The sequence below is a fragment of the Artibeus jamaicensis genome, unplaced genomic scaffold (assembly GCF_021234435.1).
Source record: "Artibeus jamaicensis isolate MK-2021 breed Jamaican fruit bat unplaced genomic scaffold, CSHL_Jam_final contig_1015, whole genome shotgun sequence".
Classification (NCBI taxonomy): Eukaryota; Metazoa; Chordata; class Mammalia; order Chiroptera; family Phyllostomidae; genus Artibeus; species Artibeus jamaicensis.
In genome coordinates this window covers 15,611,118-15,631,590 of record NW_026521194.1, presented here as the reverse complement: position 1 = coordinate 15,631,590, position 20,473 = coordinate 15,611,118, and the positions used below count along the sequence as shown (strand labels likewise).

Genomic DNA, 20,473 nt, shown 5'->3' with positions numbered 1-20,473 from the left:
CATTTATAATACTGCTGTCAGACTGTATATGGCCATGTTGGTGTCTCTCAATAACTGAAGACCAACTGAGTGTTTTAGTATTTACATATCTTCAGCACCTAGAACCATGCCTGTGACATAATGGGGGTTCATTAAATGTTGTTGTATTTCACCATCAGAAGAGAAAATTTTCCAATCTCGTATTTCTCTCTCCTGCTCATGCTTAAAGAACTTGTCTCACTGTTTCTTTTCTTTTAGTTAAGTGTCTGTCTTACTTATAAGTTGTTCTTGAAAAGACTTTTATCCTTCCTTAAGAAACTTGGTTTTCTTTACACTTAAGGTCTATGGTGCCTCAGAGGAGAGGTAGCTATGCATTTTACTTTGCACTGTCCTGAGTTTACCAAGAAAATACTTATGTTCAACTGAAAGTGTGTTTCCCTTTACTTCTATGATTAAAATCCCAGACACTTAACATAGTTTTAAGTTTAATATTTTATTCTAATGTATTTTTTAAAGATGGAACAGACAGTGAAAAAGGTAATAAAAGTGAAATTAAATCTTGCTGTGTAGATGTTCTCAACCAAAATGCCCACTGGAAATAGGATCTCATATGAAGGTAAATGGCAGTTCATTAGGGTCATTTTTGTGGAGAACAGTAGTTATCTAGAACATTCTTTCATGATCCCATGTTCAGTCCACATTTGTTCCTATAGCTCAACTCTAAACTCCCCAACCTAAATTTGCAGAATTTCCTCTCCTTGATTTACCTCCTTATTTAGCTAAAATAAAATAAAAAATCAAAGAAGCAAATATATTGTAAAAAATAATATGCCTCCTCAAAAATTTTGACCTTCCTGTCATGTTTTATTTTAAAATTTATTAAACATTTTTGACATTCCAAGTCATGTTTTTATTTGGTCTTGGCAAGATCTATTTGCCTTCTTGACTATGATGGGTCTGTTTTTATATTAAAATATTTTTACCCGGGGCCCACCATATTACCGGGTCCATGCCTGTACTTGTATTAAGTCTTTTATGTATTAGATTAGAATATTTGTCTTTGTAGAAAACTTAATTGCTGTAGATATTTGTTTACTTGAATATTTTTCCCAGCTCAATTTTTACCATCTCAAAAACGTAGACTAGTTGTATAGATTTCAGGCTTTGGCCTAGCAGCTCAATTGGTTAGGGCATCATCCCTATGCTCCAAGTTTGCAGTTTCACTCTGGTCAGGACACATATGAGGAGCAACCAATGAATATACAAAAATTGAAATAGCAAATCAGTGTTTCTCTCCCTCTCTCTCCCCCGCCCCTGACCCACCACCCCTTCTCTAAAATCAGTAAATATTTCAGGAATGGAGAATTTAGCAAATTTGTGCCACATCACATCACTCTAAAAGTTTAGCAGAATACAAGCAGCAGGCCATAAAAAAGTTGACCTGATTTCTAGAATTCACTCCAGGGTACACAAAGATACGTCTGCTCAGTGAAATAAGTTGAACTGTGCATGAAGTCTGACCTGATTGGATCCGACCTGAGCTATGAGGGAATTCCAAATGACAGGAATTCTGCCTGTTTCCTTTTTGGCCCAACTCAACTGATGGAGCAAACAAGACTGCTTCTCACTTAACTCAGGATCCCCCTGAGTCACAATTACAGCTGGCAGTGGCAGAGCACAGCCAGGCACACAGCCTGCCTGCTGTCCAAAAGGAAGTTGAGCTGCTTTATATGACTCATACTTTACTTTTCTATGACTCATATTTAATCTTTCTCTAGAAGAAAATTAGTATTTTATATAGTTAACTGGGTTTTGGACTCCCTGGGTGTGCATCCATTCAGTATAATTAAAAATGAATGTAATACAGATATTTTGTATCCATCCATTATTTATTTAAAAATATATGTGATTCAGAAGGTTTATATTCATATAGCACCTGTGGGTTATTCTGTTATTGCATCTACTGTGTTACCTTGAGTTTTTCAAACACATCTTGCCTTCCTCAGGATAGTGTGAGTTATTCATGGCCAGAGTGTCTCTCAACCATCATTGTACTCCTAGTGCCTACCAAATTCTTGGTATAAAGCTAGTACTTAGCAAATGTTTACTGAAAAGATTTTAGAAGGCACAATAAAAAAATTGATCATTGATAATGACCTGAAATTAAATGAAGGCTCAGTGCATGACTGGTAAAGCAATGTATAAATACAGACAGTTCCTGACTTAATGATTTATCAAATTTATGGTGGTGTCAAAGCGATATGTATGCATTCAGTAGAGACGAAAGTTGGAAGTTTGAATTTTGATCTGTCCCCGGGATAGCAATATGTGGCATGAAACTCTCGTGAGGCTGGGCTGTGACTGCGACCCACAACTCCCACTCAGACACACAGTCACTAAGGTAAACAACTGATACCCTGTACTGTGCTGGGTTGCCAGTGTTGTTTGGGTATGGTGTTCTGAGCACATGTAATGTCGGCTAGGCTAAGCTATGATGTCCACTAGGTTACATGTATTAAACGCATTTCAACATACGACATTTTCAATTTACAATGGGTTTATCAGAAAGCAACCCCATTGTAAGTTGAGGATCGTCTGTAGTGCCTCTTAAGGAAAGTCCAAGTCTTCAAGCATTTAGGCGCTCTGTCTTTTTCTCAATATGCACAACATCTTTGTGCATTCCTTATTCATTCATTTAGTAAAGCTCTGTTGAGTCTAGTCTGTGCCACACACTGAACTAGCTGCTGGGGGTGAAGTGAGCAGAGCTCTTCCTCCAAGAGCTCACAGCCTTGTGGGTAAATCAGACAGACCAGGAAGGGATGCCCAGCCCAGAGAGAAAACTAGAGTTGGGGGGATGCCAAAAGCATGCTCATTATGGTGTTTTCCTGGGAGGCATTGCCCAGCCCTAGTCAAAAATAACATGGGAGGTAGTCATTCATGCTCTTTCTTTCTACAGAGTTTTCCTTCCTTTTTTCATGTTGTTTAAACTCAACTCAGATATTACCTCATCCAGGAAGTGTTGGTTGACTTGCCAGTGTGGCAGGAGCTGTCTCTGTGCCTCGATAGCTTCCTGTCCTTACCTGCATCACAGCACGTGCCACGGTGCATTTTTGCTGTTGGTTTGGCTAGGAGCTCCTTCAGCATAAAGTCACTATATTTTTCTTATATCCCCAGTGCATTCCCTATGATACATAGAGCCTTTCCATCAATGTTTTGGAAATGCTATCAAACAATTAAATGAATTAACATTTGTAATCTTCAAGTTGGAAGTCATTTTCGCAGTCACGTAGGTCAGTGTCCTATTGATTTTCCAGTGTTTGGGACCGGATAGACATTGGACCTTTCAACTTGCTCACGAGGAGGGCTGTAAGTTCAAAGAAATGCAGAAATCAAATGCTATGACTGATTATGTTGTAAGTCAAAATGCACTTACTATATTTGGAGTAAGATTTTTAATCCGAATGTGTGAAGAGGAAGAGCTCTTGTCACATGGCTTACATTTGTGGAGAGAGAATTGTTGATCAAAAAACAAAGGGAGTGAGTGGATCGGGTCGATAGGCAGGAAACCGATAAAAATGGTATCTTGCTTATAATTCCCCAGGACGTCATCCTTCCTTCTGATCTAAATAACCAAAAACAGATCCCATTCATGGGAAGCCATAAAGCAGTTTTTAAATTGATGCTCTTACATCTCCTCAACTTCCAGTTCTCCATCCCACAGTTTTCTTCACCTTTTCAGGCTTTGATTGATTCTAATTCTGGCATCTTATTTTGTGATGCATAGTATAGCCTCCAAGTTCACCTGGGTGTGGTCCTGTTCCCACCTTTTATAAAGAAACCTCTGGGGCACCTTGTCCTCAGGTACTGATTCTTGTTGTTAGCTTTTGCCACTTGAATGCCCAGCCAGTGCTGTCCCTCTAATGTGGCTCTCAGGAGTCTGGAACTCAGACTTTTCATGTTGGTGGTGATGCCATTAAATTCTCATGACTGAGTGTTTTGAATATTAGCCCTTCTATAGGAAATTCCTCAGATTTGTACCTGAAGGAGATGACCTTTACCACTGTTTGGTTATGTGACACTGGACAAAACCTGTCGGGTCTGGAATCAAAACTGGAAAAGTTTACAACAAAAATCACTAATTGTCAAAATCCACGTTATAATTTCCCTTTCAAACTTTTTATCTTGATGCTTATTTATACTTTTTTAAAGAAAATTTTATTAAAATTATGATAATTAAATGTCTTCTTATACAGATGGTGGGTTGAAATTGATCAGTTGAAATGGTTCAGTAGTGAATTACATGCTTATGAAACTAATACTCATACTTGATAATTGTGTTTAAGTTTGCACCTCTAGGAAGTGGGAGAGCCAGGATTCAAGCCTGATTTTCTTGTTAGAAGTCTATTCAATATTGACTTATTCCACTGTATCTCCAGTACCCAAGTTCAGGTCCACAGTTAAATACCATCAGAGGCTAAAGCTTCAGAGCATTTTATATATTTATTTCTGATATGCATGTAAGGTTTTGTTAGCCCTTCTGGGTAATGTGAAAAAGAGTTCAGGAATAATGTACAGCTATTTCATAAAGTGCATTACCCAGTTTAATATGGTAGATTGTTACTAATGGAACAGGTTTATGACGTTCGTGTCCTTATCGGGATTGGATTCTCTTTCTGGTACCAACCCCATTCTACCAGTCGCACTGCTTGGTAAAAGAGCAAGCAATGAATGGATGGATCTTAGTGGATTTGGCTTCTCATTCCAGATCTGCCCGGAAATGCCTAACGTGGTCAAATAATTTACTCTTTCTGGCCCCAGGTTTTCCATATAAGCCAAACCACGCACTGATTTCTATTGTTAAAAATGTTCAAATAAAAGCTACTAACTAATAATAAGTAGCATTTTTGAGTACTTCCAACTTGCCTGAAATTATGCTTTATTTGTATTATATAATTCTACCAACCTAACACTGGCTTGCTGTGTACTGTGTCCATCATCTTCAAAACTAATTATGTGCCCACCAACTCTCTTCATGTGAATTATTAGTCACGATGTGTGATGGGGAATGAGTCATTCTTACACTCATTTTACAATCAACTTGCAAAGAACAGAGGAGACATGAAACAAGTATCTGGATTTTTAGCTTCACTTTTTCATGTCATCAAGCATGTTTTTCCTAGTTTTGCATAGAAGACAAAGAGAAGGAATACAGCATGATAGCCACTTAGCCAACAACTATTTAAGCTTAGAAATTTGTCAGCCTTGATAAGTAAATATATGGACTCTATAATACTTCTACCATTGTTAAAGACCAAAACAAAGGTTTCTAATTTGTAGTACTGGTATGCATAGGATAGTAATAGTATAAACATAATTGAGCCTACATGGAAAAGGGAAACAACATTCATGTGCCTTATTGTCATATGACTGGTTGTTTTACTCTCTGTTCATCGTTGGCTGTGTAGCAGTACAAAGTTGTAATCCCAGTGTTTTTACTGAACTGGCACATTACGTGATGAGAGGGCAAAGCATAGCACAGAAAACACTGTGGACGGTCGGTGCCAAGTGCATTAGGAGAATGGAGACCTGCCTGTCTGGCACACAGTGTATTTTATTTTCCCTTTAGTTTTTCCAAGCCTTTGTTTTTTCTGCTTTTGCCAATTTTTAAGGGTATTTAAAGCTGCGTGGTAATAACTATAATCAGGGACTATTTCTGTGCTTTGTGATCTTCCTAATATTATAATCCAAAGAAAAACAATGAGGTTTGCAGTTCGATGGGAATTCCGAGAGACAAAGTTCTATCCTACTAAAGGACACTTCTAGCATGTCTCAGTTATCTAGACACGAGGTCGCTGATTTACTTCTTTGAGAGCTTTCGTGGCTTGGAATTTTCTATCACACGTTCACACCCTACCTATTACCCACGTCCATTCCCAAATGATCGAACAGGTAAAGGAAATTATAACTTGACATATTTTAAACAAGTGTACTTTTGTTATAAACCATTAATAAATGTCAAGGAGATTTGAGGTTAATATTTTAAACTATGTGAAGATGTTGATAGCCTGAGCAAAGATTAATCATTGTTTTCACAATATGAAGTAGGCTTATACCATAGACAGTGGGTAATTTTAAACCTTCTTCTGAGATATGGCCGCCTCCCTCAACTAGGAGTGGACACAACAGAGAAGTGGTGTGTTCCCAGGAAGCTGAATAAAAGCAGTCCATCCCAGGAGTGGAATCCAACACCTCTTACAAATGTCCTGGGCTAAGGAAGTAAAAGGTGCAGCTTCTATCTGTGAGAAAGATTACATGGAGTATCAAAAGATCATTGCCTCTTCCCTTTAGGCCAGTTCTACAGGAGCATTTTGTGTGTGTGTTTCTGTCACTCCATTCTTTTCTGAAGCCCTGTGCAGCAGGCTTGCAAAGCACAAGTCTTCCAACTTGACTGTCTCAGAATCACTTGGTGAACTTGTGAAAGTACCAATTTCCAAAGCCCATACCCCAAAATTCTAATTTATTAGGTTGATATTGGAGGCACTTGGCTGAAAACACATTAAGACATATTGGAAGGGAATGATCACCAAAGAATGTTTCAGTGTCATGATTTTAAAACGTTTTTTGAGATGGGATGAAATAATTTATCTTAAAGGCATTTTTACATCTACATGTCCCATGCTCTGTATTTTGTATACTAAGTTTTGTCCAGGCCTAGTAGTTTGTTTGACTTGGTGTTATTCTTCATGTGCTCCCTACCAGTTACAACTTCAGGACCAGTGCACCTACCATGCCTGAAAATTAGGTTTCAAACCATCCTCCTCTCGCTGATAGAGCTGGTGTTGGCCAAACATTTACAGCCAACAGAACCTTTTCCCTGTACCTCTCTGGAATAAGGCGCTTGGTGAATTACTCATTCAACATTTAACAAATATCTGAAACCCAACTTATAGCTAAATGGTGCTTCAGTCAGTCTGTGTAGTACTATCGTGTGCATCTTTTGCATAACCCTTTTCATACTCTGAGGGAAAAATATGAAAACTTCTAACTGATAGAAAATTAGAAAAAAAAATTCTTTTTTAGCCCGGGCTGGTGTGGCTCAGTGGATTGAGTGCCAGCCTGCGAACCAAAGGGTCGCTGATTCAGCTCCCGGTCAGGACACAGGCCTGGGCTGTGGGCCAGGTCCCCAGTAGGGGGCGCCTGAGAGGCAACCACACATTGATGTTTCTCTCCCTCTGTTTCTCCCTCCCTTCCCCTCTCTCTAAAAATACAAAAATAAAATCTTGTTTTCAAAAAAACAAATAAGAAAAGGAAAACGGCTTATTTTAAATAAAATGTATGTCCATTTTACATCTTTAGCCCTGGATTTTCCCTGAGAAAACAAATTCCTTAGTAGCTCAAAATCCAGCAGAGCTGTCAGGGACAATTTTTGCTGAGTATCTCTGCTTACTTATTTCTTCCCTTTGAACAGGGAAGGAGATATGACAGCTGTACCTTAGTGTTTATTTTTTGAATCTACAAGCCTTCAGGGCACATGTGCTCAGGAACTTCTGTTTGATACACTTAAACAAATATCTCTTCATGACTTGCTTTGACAAACAGAAAATACAGGAACTATCAGAGCACATCAGACTTATTTTTTCATGTATAATACACTGGAAGTCCAATGATAGAGGGAGTTCTGGATACAAACACTTCTCCTTTTTAGTGAGCCTTTGAGCACATTAAATTTTAATGTGCACATATGATTTAATAACCCTTAGGGAAAACCGACAAAAGTGTGTTATTTGGCCACCTCTCAAAAGTAACTTGTTCCTTTAAAGTTATCATTTGTTTATTACCAACATTTGCTCGGATGGTAGGTTAGAAGAATCTTCTAGGAAAGATGGATAAAGGAGAAATACTTTAAAAAAAACTAATGTTAATTTTTTAAGAAGTCATATTTTTATTAAAAGTTTGTTAACCTGTAACTTATCAGAAAGATCTAGAATATCATGTAAGGTTTTATAAAATGCTTTGTGTAGAAAAGATTGATGTCTATTTTATATTTTATTCACTATATATACATGAAAGATAACATGAAAGCTATATGTGCTAAATAATATATAATTTTGTGAAAGAATGATACCCTAAAGTAAAATATTGGAAGTCAATATGTGTACTTATTATTTGTAATACATATTCTGCCTGATTTGAGAGAAAACTCGATGCTTTGCAATTGAATTATACGTAAAGTAAGTCACAATGCAGTACTGAAGATATAGAATGAGATAAATACTATGGTTAAATTTATGGTAATTAAGGGAAAGTATGGGAACAGTTGTATTACTGACTTACCTGAAATACTAGAAAACAGCATAGTACATATTAACTTATTTCTAAATTCCAACACAAAATAATTTATTATGTATATCTTGTGCAAGGGACGATCATATCACAAAAAATAATGTTTTCAAGAATTGTCTTGCAGATTTGGAGGTGTGATTCTGTGTTGCCTGTGAGCAAGTCTGTTCTCATATACAAAAAGTATGAGTTTATGTAAGTGTCTGAGCAGGTACTCAAGTGCAATCCTAGAGTTTTTAACATAGAGCACTATAGTCTTAGTTTTGGGAAAATTTTAAGGCAGATGCATTTAAATACAAGAGAATCTCAATATAATAGAAATGTAATTAGTAGCATAGTCAGTATTCTAGAAATCTGATAAAGAATAGCAGTACTGATTGACAGACCTACAGCTACAAATTGTCATCTTAGATAAAAATTGTTCTAGTAAATAGTTGAAAGTTGGAATCAATCTGTCCCAAACCATGAATTGAGTTTTTCCCCGAAAGCCATGTTTTCTGTTGAATTGTATATTTCCTTTATTCCGTTCTTTGTTTTCTTATTTGTTGTTTCTTTCATTCTTTTACTTGCTTACTTGCTTCTCTTTTGTGGTATTTCTTAACTAGAACTATCTAAGAGATTTGACTACTTGTAAGGTTCCTGATTCTTGCTACTAAAACCTTCTAATCAATATTGGAAAAGTACTAATTTTACTTTACAATATTATACGTGTATGCATTCAAAGTACCTAAAAACAAAAAGAAGGAATTTTGCCGACATTAAATCTACAAGGAATTAATCCATATACCATTTTGACTTGGACTTAAGTGTTTACAACTATTGTTTTCATTCTGGTTATAGCAATTTTATTATGATGATATAAGGTGATACAGATTGAATACTCAAGTTAGAAATCTGATCAACGCCAAGTCGTATGGTTTGGCTCATGTTATTGGAATCAGAGGTTCATGTCCAATTGCCAAACACTAAAGAATCTTACATCTTACAAAATTACCCATCAGTAATTAGTTAAAGTGCAGCATTAAGCAGCACTTACCAAGGGGCATTAGATTGAGAGGAGCCTTGTTGAGGGGAAAAGCTGGAATGTTAAGAACTTGAATTTTAAAAGCTGGGATTTTGATGAAAGAAGAAATAAATCTATCCTTAGAGAACTTCCACATACCAAGGGACAATTGTTGAATGACTAAAGGTAGCAAAACTGAAACTCGATCTGGTGGCACAAGATCTTCTCTTACAGTTTTTCCCAACTGTGTATCTTTTGGGGAAGGAAGAACACTGGGGAACTAGAATATACAGCAAAATGGCCACGATTTGGTAAAGTCAAATGAAATGTCTCATTCTGATACCAATAAAAATTTAGAGTTTTTGGATTTTTAAAAAATCCACATTGTAAGTACCTATATCCTCATTTATATTGGCATTTGTGTTTAGCCCCAATAGATAAGACTTTATTGTAATTTATTATAAATGATAAATCAGTGTCTTGGACTTAGTATTTTTTTTTTAAACTTCCTTGCTCAGAGTATCAAGCTAAGCTTTTTGGAGGGGGAGAGGCAGAGGAGTTTCAGAAGGTTCATACTTGCTCTATCAGATCAGAAAATGGTACGGCAGCTCCCAAGCTATTCAGCGGCTGGGATTTGTGGTCTTTTGCCCTATGGAGAGAGGAGAGTGTTTTTCATTACAGAGTGGGAATGGAATGCTCAGGTTCTTTGTACCTCATGGTTTCCTCTTACAGATTAGGAGGGGATTGCCTTTGTCAGCTTCCTTGTCTTCTTTAATCCCGCATCAACATCTTTTAAAGAGATTCAGGTAAAAATAATATTATACATCATTAAGAAGTGATTAAAGGAAGCTGTGATCGCTTTTAACTATACTGGTCATAATATCATTTTGAGGATTAGAGATTAAACTATGACCTCAAAACCCCACTTAGGAGTTTACGTGAAATTCACCAGGAGTGGGTGGTATTTTAATAATATCATGTACTCATTAGAAGTGAATGTGGCCAAATAGTGTCTCCTTTGATTTCAGAAGTTTTTCAGTAGAGCAGAAAGAAACCTTTCAAATCGTTTTTTCTGTCAAGAGTAGTTGTGTCAGAGCAAATACCAACTTGAAATTTTCTAAGATGGTTATCACATTATAGATGTGTAGACTATGTATATTTCAAAAGCCCAACAAATTAGAAAGTGAGATCTGATTAATCTGCATACATTTTTAGGAGTATTATCTGAACCATCTTATCAGGAAGTCAGATGATGTGTTTTAGGTTATAAATTCACTTCATTTGTGCCTCTGATATTAGTTGAAATCAACATGGCCAACCACTTCTTTCTTCTTACAAAATTAGTTTCTATTGATTCACTGAAAAGAAATAATCGAAAACTCTGAAGCATTAAACACTAAGGACTTCACTTTTTGAATGCCTGATGTCTTGAAAACAAATTATCTTAACATTTTAAGTGGATGATTATTAAGTAGCACCCCCCTCATTTTGGCCCTGTTTTTTGAGGGTTCAAGATGAGGATTTTGAGCCCCGAGAAATCTTTGCCAGAGAACCCTGGGCAAGAAACTGCCTGGGAGTTGTGGGTGCTCATATTGTTTTATTTACTTTGAGTATCTGTGGCTAAAACTCCCAGAGTTAAACATGGGCTAACGTGAAAACCTAAGTATTTCCCAAATCCTCTTAGAGATGTTGCCACACGTGGCATCAGATGAAGGGCTCTATGGCCTGTCGGCTGGGATTCTCTCCACACCACCGCCCGCCCTTGGGATTCCAGCGTGTCGGAGCATATGAAAAGCTCTCTCTGGTGTGACACATGCCTGTGCCATCATTCCTCAAGCCCAAAACACATGATTGAAAGCTAAACATAAAAAAGTCAGATAATTTTCGGTAGAAGGGTGCCCTATAATTTGCTTGATTAGTACTTCTCAAAGTCATCAAAACCAGGGAAGATCTGAGACACTCTCACAGCCAAGAGGAACTCGAGGGACATGAAAATTAAATGTAATATAGAGTCCTGGATGGGATTCTGAGACAGAATAGAAAGAAGATGTAAGGCAAAAACTAGGGCAGTCTAAATAAACTATGGACTTCAGCTAACAATAGTGTATCGCTATTTCATGAACTATAACAAATTCAACATTCAAATATAAGATGTTAACAATGAGAAATTATGTGCAGGGGCTATGTAGGAACTCTGTTCTATCTGCTCAATTCTTCTGTAAATCTACAACTGTTCTAAAATATAAAAGCTGTTAATTTCTTAAAAAGTGACATTAACACAGCGTGTACTTCTTTATGTGAAGCCTTTTCTATTTACAGTTGTCTGCTCTGTACACAAAATAGATTGGACCATATAAGAATATGGAAATTTTAATTAAGCTGTCAAGTGATGCATAGAAATGAGGCCTGTAACGACAAGGATACTGAGCCAAGAGCTCACTATCAATAAATTATTGTGATCCAGAAGGTCACCATTTGAATCTAGATAATTTATTCAGTGTATTAGACACTTGATGCCACAACAATTCAGAAGGAACACAATGCTTAGACTCCTAAATAGGTGCTTTGATGTTGGACTAGAAGGCAGCGGTGTGGTAGCATCTAGGACTTTGCAGAATCACCTTGACGAAAGATGTAGCTGAGTTTTCACAAGCACACGTGGAGTGGTTTGTTCTGAGGATGCCTCCCCCCCAGCAAGCTCCCATGTCTCAGACACTATTCATGTCTGTCTTGGAATGTTCATTCAGTCCTACACAATATCCAAAGACAGATTTGCAAGTAACTCTTGTTATTGTGCTTACCAAGTTTTCAGGCTCCTGGTCCTGTGCTGATAATTCTAGAAAACCCACTTAAAATATTTTATATATTATGACAGGGGATATAATGGCAGGTAATGCAGTTATAATAACAAAAACAAAGGTAGTAACTACTAATTGTTGAACATGTCAGGGACTGTGCCCAGCCCTTTGTTTTATTCAGTTGAAACCATGTAACAAACCAGTAAACAAGGCACCTCGATTGGCAGATGAGGAAACTGTCTGTGCAAATAGTTCTTTGCACATTGTTAGTGATGCACACACACACACGACATTTATTCACAAACTCTTCAATCGGTGTTTTAAAAGCTAAACTTTTTACATGCTGTTTAACCGTATTCGTAAAGACAACAAATAGTACCCTTATGCGAAGCAATTCGTGGGGAGGTTTGATGTTTTAGTGAAATTAGTGTAAATGAGTTCATTCATCTACCTCTTCCTGGTATGAGTAGAAAACTAGAATGGGGACCTGAGGTTAGCATCAAATTCAGTAAAAAACAGACAGATGCTTCTTAGTATGGGGTAGGAAAGCTTACTCTCTTTAGAGCTCAATTTATTTGTTATGCATTGAAACAGAGCATGGTAGAAAGAAGTAGATTTGTTTTAGTAGAATTTTTGTTTCCTTATTTGAAGGTTTTTGCCTGAGGTTCTATTTTGGGAAAAAAAGGACAATGTTCTTAGTTTCATCAGAGGCAGTTAGTGCTTATGTTAGCGCCCTCCATGGGGGCGGTAGGCCACCAATGAGGCTGCCTTGCCGGCAGCAGCTTTCTCAAAATGAGTAATAAATCTACTCCCATCGACTACATCATTCAACTTAGTGGCATCAGCATAAAAATGAAGGCCGTGCAGTATCTGCTGTTCCCTTAATATATGCAGAGCAACTCCATGATCTATTCAAACTTTACTGTAACTTACAGCTTCCGGATATATCCCAGTGTTTTTTCCAATCTGATTTGACATAGATGCAAAATCATGCCATCAGGTAGAATATAGGCCTAACTCTCTATTTTCTCTCCTTTTTTTATATGAGTTATACTATGAGAAAATGCCTTTTCTTTTTCATCTATAGAGTTTACAAAATTTTGCTGGAAAATTAAGTCGAAACAATTTTTAATGCACAGTACCTGGGGAAACATATCTACTTCCAGTTTGAAGTAAACACCTTTGAAATGGGAAGGGCTAATATGGTCATTGTATTTTCTAGTTTTCATGCAGATTTGAGTTTTTAAAATACTGTGTGGAGTACTTAGTCCAGCATTTCCCCTCAGACATTTTCCCACCTTTTTCTACTCAGTTTTCTCATAGTGCAGGATTCCTCGATTCTATTGAACAGTTAACATTGTATGTCAATGAAAGCTAACTGTGTCCTTAAACACTGAACACTAGTTTTTCAAGTGTATATAGATTGATAGAGATCTTATGTTAAAAGAATAGATAAACCAAAAAAGATTTGTACGCCCTGGCTGGTGTAGCTTAGTGGATTGAGCACAGGCCTGCGAACCAGAGGATCGCGGTTCAATTCCCAGTCAGGGTACATGCCTGGGTTGCAGGCTGGTTCCCCGCAGGCCAGTTCCCAGCAGGGGATGCACTAGAGGCAACCATACATTGATGTTTCTTTCCTTCTCTCCTTCCCCTCTAAAGATAAATAAATAAAATCTTTGAAAAAGTTTTTAAAAATATTTGTAAAACTCCAAACCAAAGCGTTGGCAGCATCTACCTCTAGATATTGAAAGTAGGTTGTTGGAATGGTTCTCTTGTTTGCCTGTTTACTGTAGGTAACCGCTGAGTTTGCTATTAACTTGCGCTGCCTTGGTACTACTACTATCAGATCAGACTTCCCCAAAGTGATGGCTGCTGTTTTTTCTCTTCCTCTCACAGGAGAGAGGTCAGGGGTGTTGATTGGAAATGGCAGATGATCGGAAAGATGACGCACAGGCACCTCACTGGACCCCAGCTCAGCTGACAGAGGCGTCTGCACACCCACATCCACCCGAGATCAAGGATCAAGGCGGGGCAGGGGAAGGACTCGTCAGAAGCGCCAATGGATTCCCGTACAGGGAGGATGAGGAGGGCACCTTCGGGGAGCATGGGTCACAGAGCGCTTACTCAAATACCAAAGAGAATGGGATCAACGGAGAGCTGACCTCAGCTGACAGAGAAACAGCAGGTAACTAGAGGCTGTGCTGTCCCCTGTGCAGGTTTGTGCTTTGAAGTCTGCTTAGCCCGAAAGTGAATTAATTTACAGCACTGATCCTCTTTCAGAAATGCCAGGCCTGAGGTTTTAGTCAGGGGAAATAGACACAATGAAGAGAGAAAAATCATGGGAACTAGCCCAGCAGATGAGATGATTGTATTCTCCGTCTCATCTCCCTATTTAGTTTTACCACTTTAATTTTAATAGACAAACAGCTCAGTGCATGTGCATTTTGCCAGTAACTATCAGTGGTTTAATTCATTGAAAGAAAACACAAATCATTTGCTATTGAATGATGTTGGACCTAAATCCAATTGACTAATTAGAAGCGAATTTATTGTTTAAGGCAGAAACAATAAATCTCCCATCTCCTAGGCTTTAAAAAGAAAAAGAGAGCCCTGGCTGGTGTAGCTCAATGGATTGAGTGCGAGCTGTGAATCAAAGGGCGGCCAGTTCAATTCCCAGTCAGAGCACATGCCTGGGTTGCAAGCCAGGTCCCCGGTGAGGGCCATGTGAGAGGCAACTACACATTGATGTTTCTCTCTCTCTTTCTCCCTCCCTCCCCCTCTCTCTAAAAATAAATAAATAAAATTTAAAAAAATAGAGAGAGACAAAACAGAAAAGAAAGAAAATGAACATGTATACAAACACAGGAACCATTTGTTCCTCAGTTAGTTTTTAAATCCCTAATACTCAGATGATTTAAGGAAAACATACTGTAATCCACTCTTAAGTACATCCTTTCAAAGCATAATGTTTACCAATAGCCATCTTTGCTCTATGATTGACAATATTGTCATTAATGGCACAGTTACATAGCATTAATAGCACAGAGAAATAACAGCTTGTGCTGTAACGCTCCTCAAAATAATTTTTATTTTTCTGTGATTCAGAATTTAATGCATTTGTGAACACAGTAACTTCCAGACATGTTACTCCTAAAAGTGTAACTACAAGCAATAGGAAAGGCTGTGCCCCTTCACTGCCATCCCCTACTTGTTCAAAGATTGGTTGTCTGCACTCCATCCATTAGTCGGCAACACGTCGACTGTATACTCTGTTCAAAAAGCATGTTTACATTGTAATGGGAAAATATGAAAGGCATTCTAAATGCCTGGGGGAAAATTATGCAAGTTTATAGTGTAATTTTTTAAAAATCCACACATCCCACAAATTACTGTTGAGCATTTTCTGTGTTGTACAGAGTGTGTTAGCTTCTGTGCCAGGGTGTGTGCAAGAAATGGTCCCTGAACTTTACTGGGCAGGTGACCTGGATGCAGACATGAGACCTGTGCACACAGTTCATTCAGACAGAAAAAAACAGTGTGCCAGCACCAAATGAGCAGTATGCAAAGGCAAAATTGAACTGGGATTGTTTCTCTGTAGGGCCAAAGTTCCCAAACTGTGCACCAGAGTACCCTGACAGTCCCACAGCAAACCCACGGGCCTGAGGCAGAGTGTTTGAAATACTCAGAGGACTCGCGGTGGTTCTTCATGTCTGTCAAACACTGCATGAAATACTAGCCCGAGATAGTGCACAGTTTCAACATTAGAGCACACCATATTTCTCTACAAGATGTCGTATCTTTGTGAATTTGGGTTTTCAGCAGTTGTTGTGATAAAAAAACCAAGTACCCTGCAGAAATCCATGTGGAACAATAAAAGAGGGTGGCGGCGTCCAATCTAATTCAAAGATCTGAGGAGCAATATGGTACCTAGTATGCACATAGGCCCCATTAGGAAGAAATTGTGGTTAAGAATGAAATAAAAATTTTATTTTTACCCTTCATAGTTACAATGAAGATTAAGTGAAATAGTAAAGTATATAAAGTGAAAGGCTCATGAAATGGTATCTATTAATTACTATTATTATTATTGGTGGTGGTGTTAATATAGACAACAGAGCGCTCTTAATCAAGGAATAACTTTCTACAAACAAATATAATATAAACTGTAGGTGGTGGCATTTGGGTCAGAAGCTTTAACTAGGAAGATTTTGTAGGGATTGAGGTATGAGGAGAGGAGGACACATTAGAGCAAAGTGATTGTGGGGGAAGAAAGACATAATGTGGTAGACCAAGATTTTTCTCATCATTGTATTCTGTAGCACTTGACATTGTACCTCAAGAGCTCAGTAAATGTGTGTTGAGTGAGTGAATAAACAAAGAAAGGAGTGAATGAATGTCAAAGAAAAAAGAAAGTCCTTTTCAAATTCATGGTAAAAACTATTGAAAAGACTTCCTTTGTGTCTTGGACTCTCATCAGTTGACTCATGGATTATTATTATAGAGGTTTAAAACACAAGACAAAAATCACTACAGCATGCTTGGTCATGCAGTGGACAACTGACATCACTCAGTGTTTTATTTTTTTCAATGCTACTAATTAACCAGCTAAGAACATCTGATAAATCTATCTGCCAGGTCAGTGTGTCCTTGCCAGCTGGAGAAAATAGTATGAATTAAAAAGTGACCAATAGATGTTTCTTTTAAACTGTGGATTCGGGAGCATCCAAAGTTAATTTTACATTCAGCACAACATATATCGCATTAATTTTATGTTATATTTGGGAGACTGATTATGAAAGCTGTCTATGTATATTCATACTGACAGTGTTGTAAACAATCGTCTGTGGGTTACCAGGGTGATGTGTTCGATTCAAACTAGTGGTGTGATTTTAAACTAACTTCCTTTCAGAAAAAACAGGCCAAGAATTGAATTATAAATTATCCATGTGTGGAAAACTACAGGAAAAGACAAATGTAAAATATTGCCTCCTCCTGTCTACAGAGGATGTTCCACTGATGTTAATGTGCAATTACATTGCTCTCTAAACTTTAGCTTAGTAAAGTAATAAATTTTATTATGGATGGTTTACATGTAAATGTTTCTCAAATTGCAAACAAAAACCATCCCCAGTAAAAAGAAGTGCTCTTAAATCTCAAATATGGTCTTTTAGAATGCTGTCCTTTGATAATGGGAGACTACTGGCTGGTAAGAGTTGGCCTTATATTTTGGGTTATTTTAAAGAGAACCAGGGAACTGTGAACTAGCCCACTCTTTTTGCATTCACTTAAAATCTGTCAGCGTATTGCAGTTCTCCCCTGTGTAGGACACTTCTCAGGACATTGTTAACCTGAAGGAGTCCCCGGTGTCGTCAGGTCCTTAGCTATACGTTGTAGTGTCCAGGCCACCACTGGTCTAATCCATAGGCCTTTCTTCTTCTTTTCCTTCTTTGATACAGTCCACTCTTCACTTTTAGAAATGAATCTTTTCCCCAAGGTTGTTCGTCTTCATCTCTATGAACAAGATTATATGATACATGAATTGCCGTCATCACATCCACTTCCTTCGTCAGTGTGGGCTTACTTCACCGAGAGGTCTGGTCTCTTTTTCTCTCGCCCACCCTTTTCAATGTTCACCTCCATTTCTAGGCCATGGTAATTTTTTAATTTTTAAGATGCAAGCTTATCTTTAGTCTTATGCACTGAAACGGGTGGCAGGGAATGCTAGAAGGCAATAATATTCTAAATTCTATTTCTTTACTGCTTTCTCTTTTAGATGTTGTCTCCTTATAATGTAAAACTAATCCGTAGAAAGTTAGATAGAATCATTTGCTCATCTGTTACAGCATAACTTTTGATACTTTAAGAATTTTTGTCATATTTATTCATTCAGGCGTTCGTTTGAGAAGCCCTGCCGCAGAAGCTTTCAAAAAGAAATGAGAAGCCACTGATAACTTAGCCACTTGAGAACATACTCATTTATAATGAAACTAAACCCACCATTTTTAGAGTTTTCCAGTGCAGGAAAAAGAGAGTAAAAGTTTGTCATGAACATTCCTCTCTTTTTCACCTTATCTTTTTTGAAGGAAGCAAAAGGAATGTATTTTGGTCCCCACAGAGTTCCAACTCTGTGTGAAAATGTGGGAGCCTCATCGTCAAGTTTCTCATCTGAGGTGGCACCCAAACTCGTACTAGAATCCATATCAAAATATCAGAAAGGTAACTAGAAGGGGCCAGTAAGATGGCCTTTCACAGCCCTCCTCTTTTACAGGTTTAGTCCCCATTCAGGATCACAAGACTCCGGCCAGAGAGCAGGTCTCCTGCTGTGGATGCCGGAGCTCTGTCCACCCGCATGCGCCTGACTCCCACCAGTGCAGCAGCTGCCCCCGTGATCCATGAGAGCCGGAGAAGACAGTCTCTATTGCAGAAACGTCACATCCGTGTACCTCAGCATGACAAAACATCATAATCTTATCCTCAGTTTTCAGTATGAATGGAAAAAGGCAATTTTGAGAAGTTGTTAGATGCTAAAACACTGACGTATTTCATTAGAACCATGATTTCATGATTTTGACAATCCTAAGGTATAAAGCTTTGGACACTAGTAAGAAACACTAGTCAGAGTATAAAGCGCCTTCACGACCATCCACAGTCCACAGCCAGTGCTGCCTATCTCTGTGAGTTAAAGGGCATTTCAGTCAGTTGACCACACACTCCCTTCCCCCAAATGCTTTGTTTCTCTAGCATTCCCGGGGATTCTATCCCGGTCTTCTCCCTGCGGAAGCAGAGAGAGCTGAAAAGCTCTTGCAGGTTATCCATCGTTGCATTTCGGAGTCCACCTCCTAAGCCATGCCTTCTATAGTCTTGGCCAGCACTTTGACATCTGCATAACTCAAGCAGCCAAGTGGTGCATGTACTCAGATATAGAAGTTGATTGTTGCTGAAATTATAGATTTAACTTAAAAATACAGGATGGAGGAAAAGTTTGTCATCACTCTAAGCTTCCTCTGTTTCCCTTTTTAATCTCAGAATATGAGAAACTGCCGTTTCTTCTCCCTTTTTTCTCTGCCAACATTTCTAGATTTGAGATGTACTACTGAGAGCCGTCATCCCAATTTAAATATGGCATATTGCATATAACATTGTATTAAGGTACACAGAGAAGATAGTACAGAGCCATTTCTCCTCCAAATCAACTAAAGCCATCCTCACCACCCCCCAGAGGCAAATAAACAGGCTAGCCTAACAATACAAGAGGTTGCAGATTTTCTTTTCCTTGTTGCCATGCCAACCACTCATTGCTCCGCTGCCATTTCCCTGAGCTCCGCAGAGAGAGGAGGGTGCAAGCAGAGGTATTTAGCATTCAAGGGTGGGTCTGCGGAAAAGCACACCGCCTCACTTCCAAGCGTCTGGGCCTGGCAGCGCCGCTGGATGAGGACAGAAAATGGGAACCTTTTCAATGTTTTCCTTCGAAAGGTTAGGCATCTGGGGCTAGAAAAAGTGAGACAGACGGGAATTGATAGAGAAGGCAATTCCACGAGGTTTGTATTTGTCACGTTTGCTTTGTCTTATGTGGTCTCTATACCATTTGAGACAGGTTGTGGGTATTAGCTTCAATCATAATATGTGGTTTGTCTTGGTGGTAGAAGCATCTGAACCTAATTGAGGGCTAGCTTACATGGACATTGCAATAAAGAACTGCATCTTTTGCTCTTGTTAAGGTATGAGCTTGTATATAGCAAGTATTGCTAGCTAGAGCTTATAACGTGTTAGAAATTAGAGGAAAAGACAAGTAGCACATAAAGTTGTTTGTTTAAATGTGCAGTTAGAGGGTAGTTCTCCCTATAATAATCTACTGCATACCTATCATTGCTTGCTCTTCAGCTGATGCCTTAAAGTCGGATGTGATTGTCTCAGTAATTCTAAATCAAAATATAAGGAAATTTGGTTTCTCTAGACCTCTTTTAATTAAATCTATGACTCAACAAATTAAACATGATTCTCTTCTTTTGGAATTTGAACTGCCTACAGAACCTTCCAAGTTGTGAAGAGGCTCTACCTAACACAATAGAACATGGTATTTAAAAACTAAGATTAATTTGCATACACATTTACTCCCATGTGTCTTCTTCCAGAAAATTCCTCCCAGGCACTTGTGGAAATAATTCTCCATTCTTTACTGCCTTGTTTCATGCTAAATGTCAGAACTGTATCACGGGTGCTTTTTTTTTAAGTGTTTTCTCATTGTTTCTGGTTCACTGGACACTTTGAAAAATCATTATTTTGAATTTGAATCTTAACCAATGCACCAAATTTTAGCCAAGAACAATTCAGACCTGCTTGTACAGTTATTCCT

The 20,473-nt window shown here is 38.2% G+C and overlaps 1 protein-coding gene across 26 annotated transcripts in view; it reads left to right on the top strand.

The window, feature by feature from the left end:
• The window catches only part of MAP2 (microtubule associated protein 2), a 255,452-nt gene that overhangs the window by 176,441 nt on the left and 58,538 nt on the right, over positions 1 to 20,473 (top strand). For all 26 annotated transcript variants that reach the window (XM_037165985.2, XM_037166004.2, XM_037166003.2 and 23 more), the window contains one exon: positions 14,017 to 14,305. In XM_037165985.2, the coding sequence (XP_037021880.2) occupies positions 14,044 to 14,305 (262 nt within the window). In that variant the 5' untranslated portion in view covers positions 14,017 to 14,043. The remainder of the gene's footprint in view (positions 1 to 14,016; positions 14,306 to 20,473) is intronic.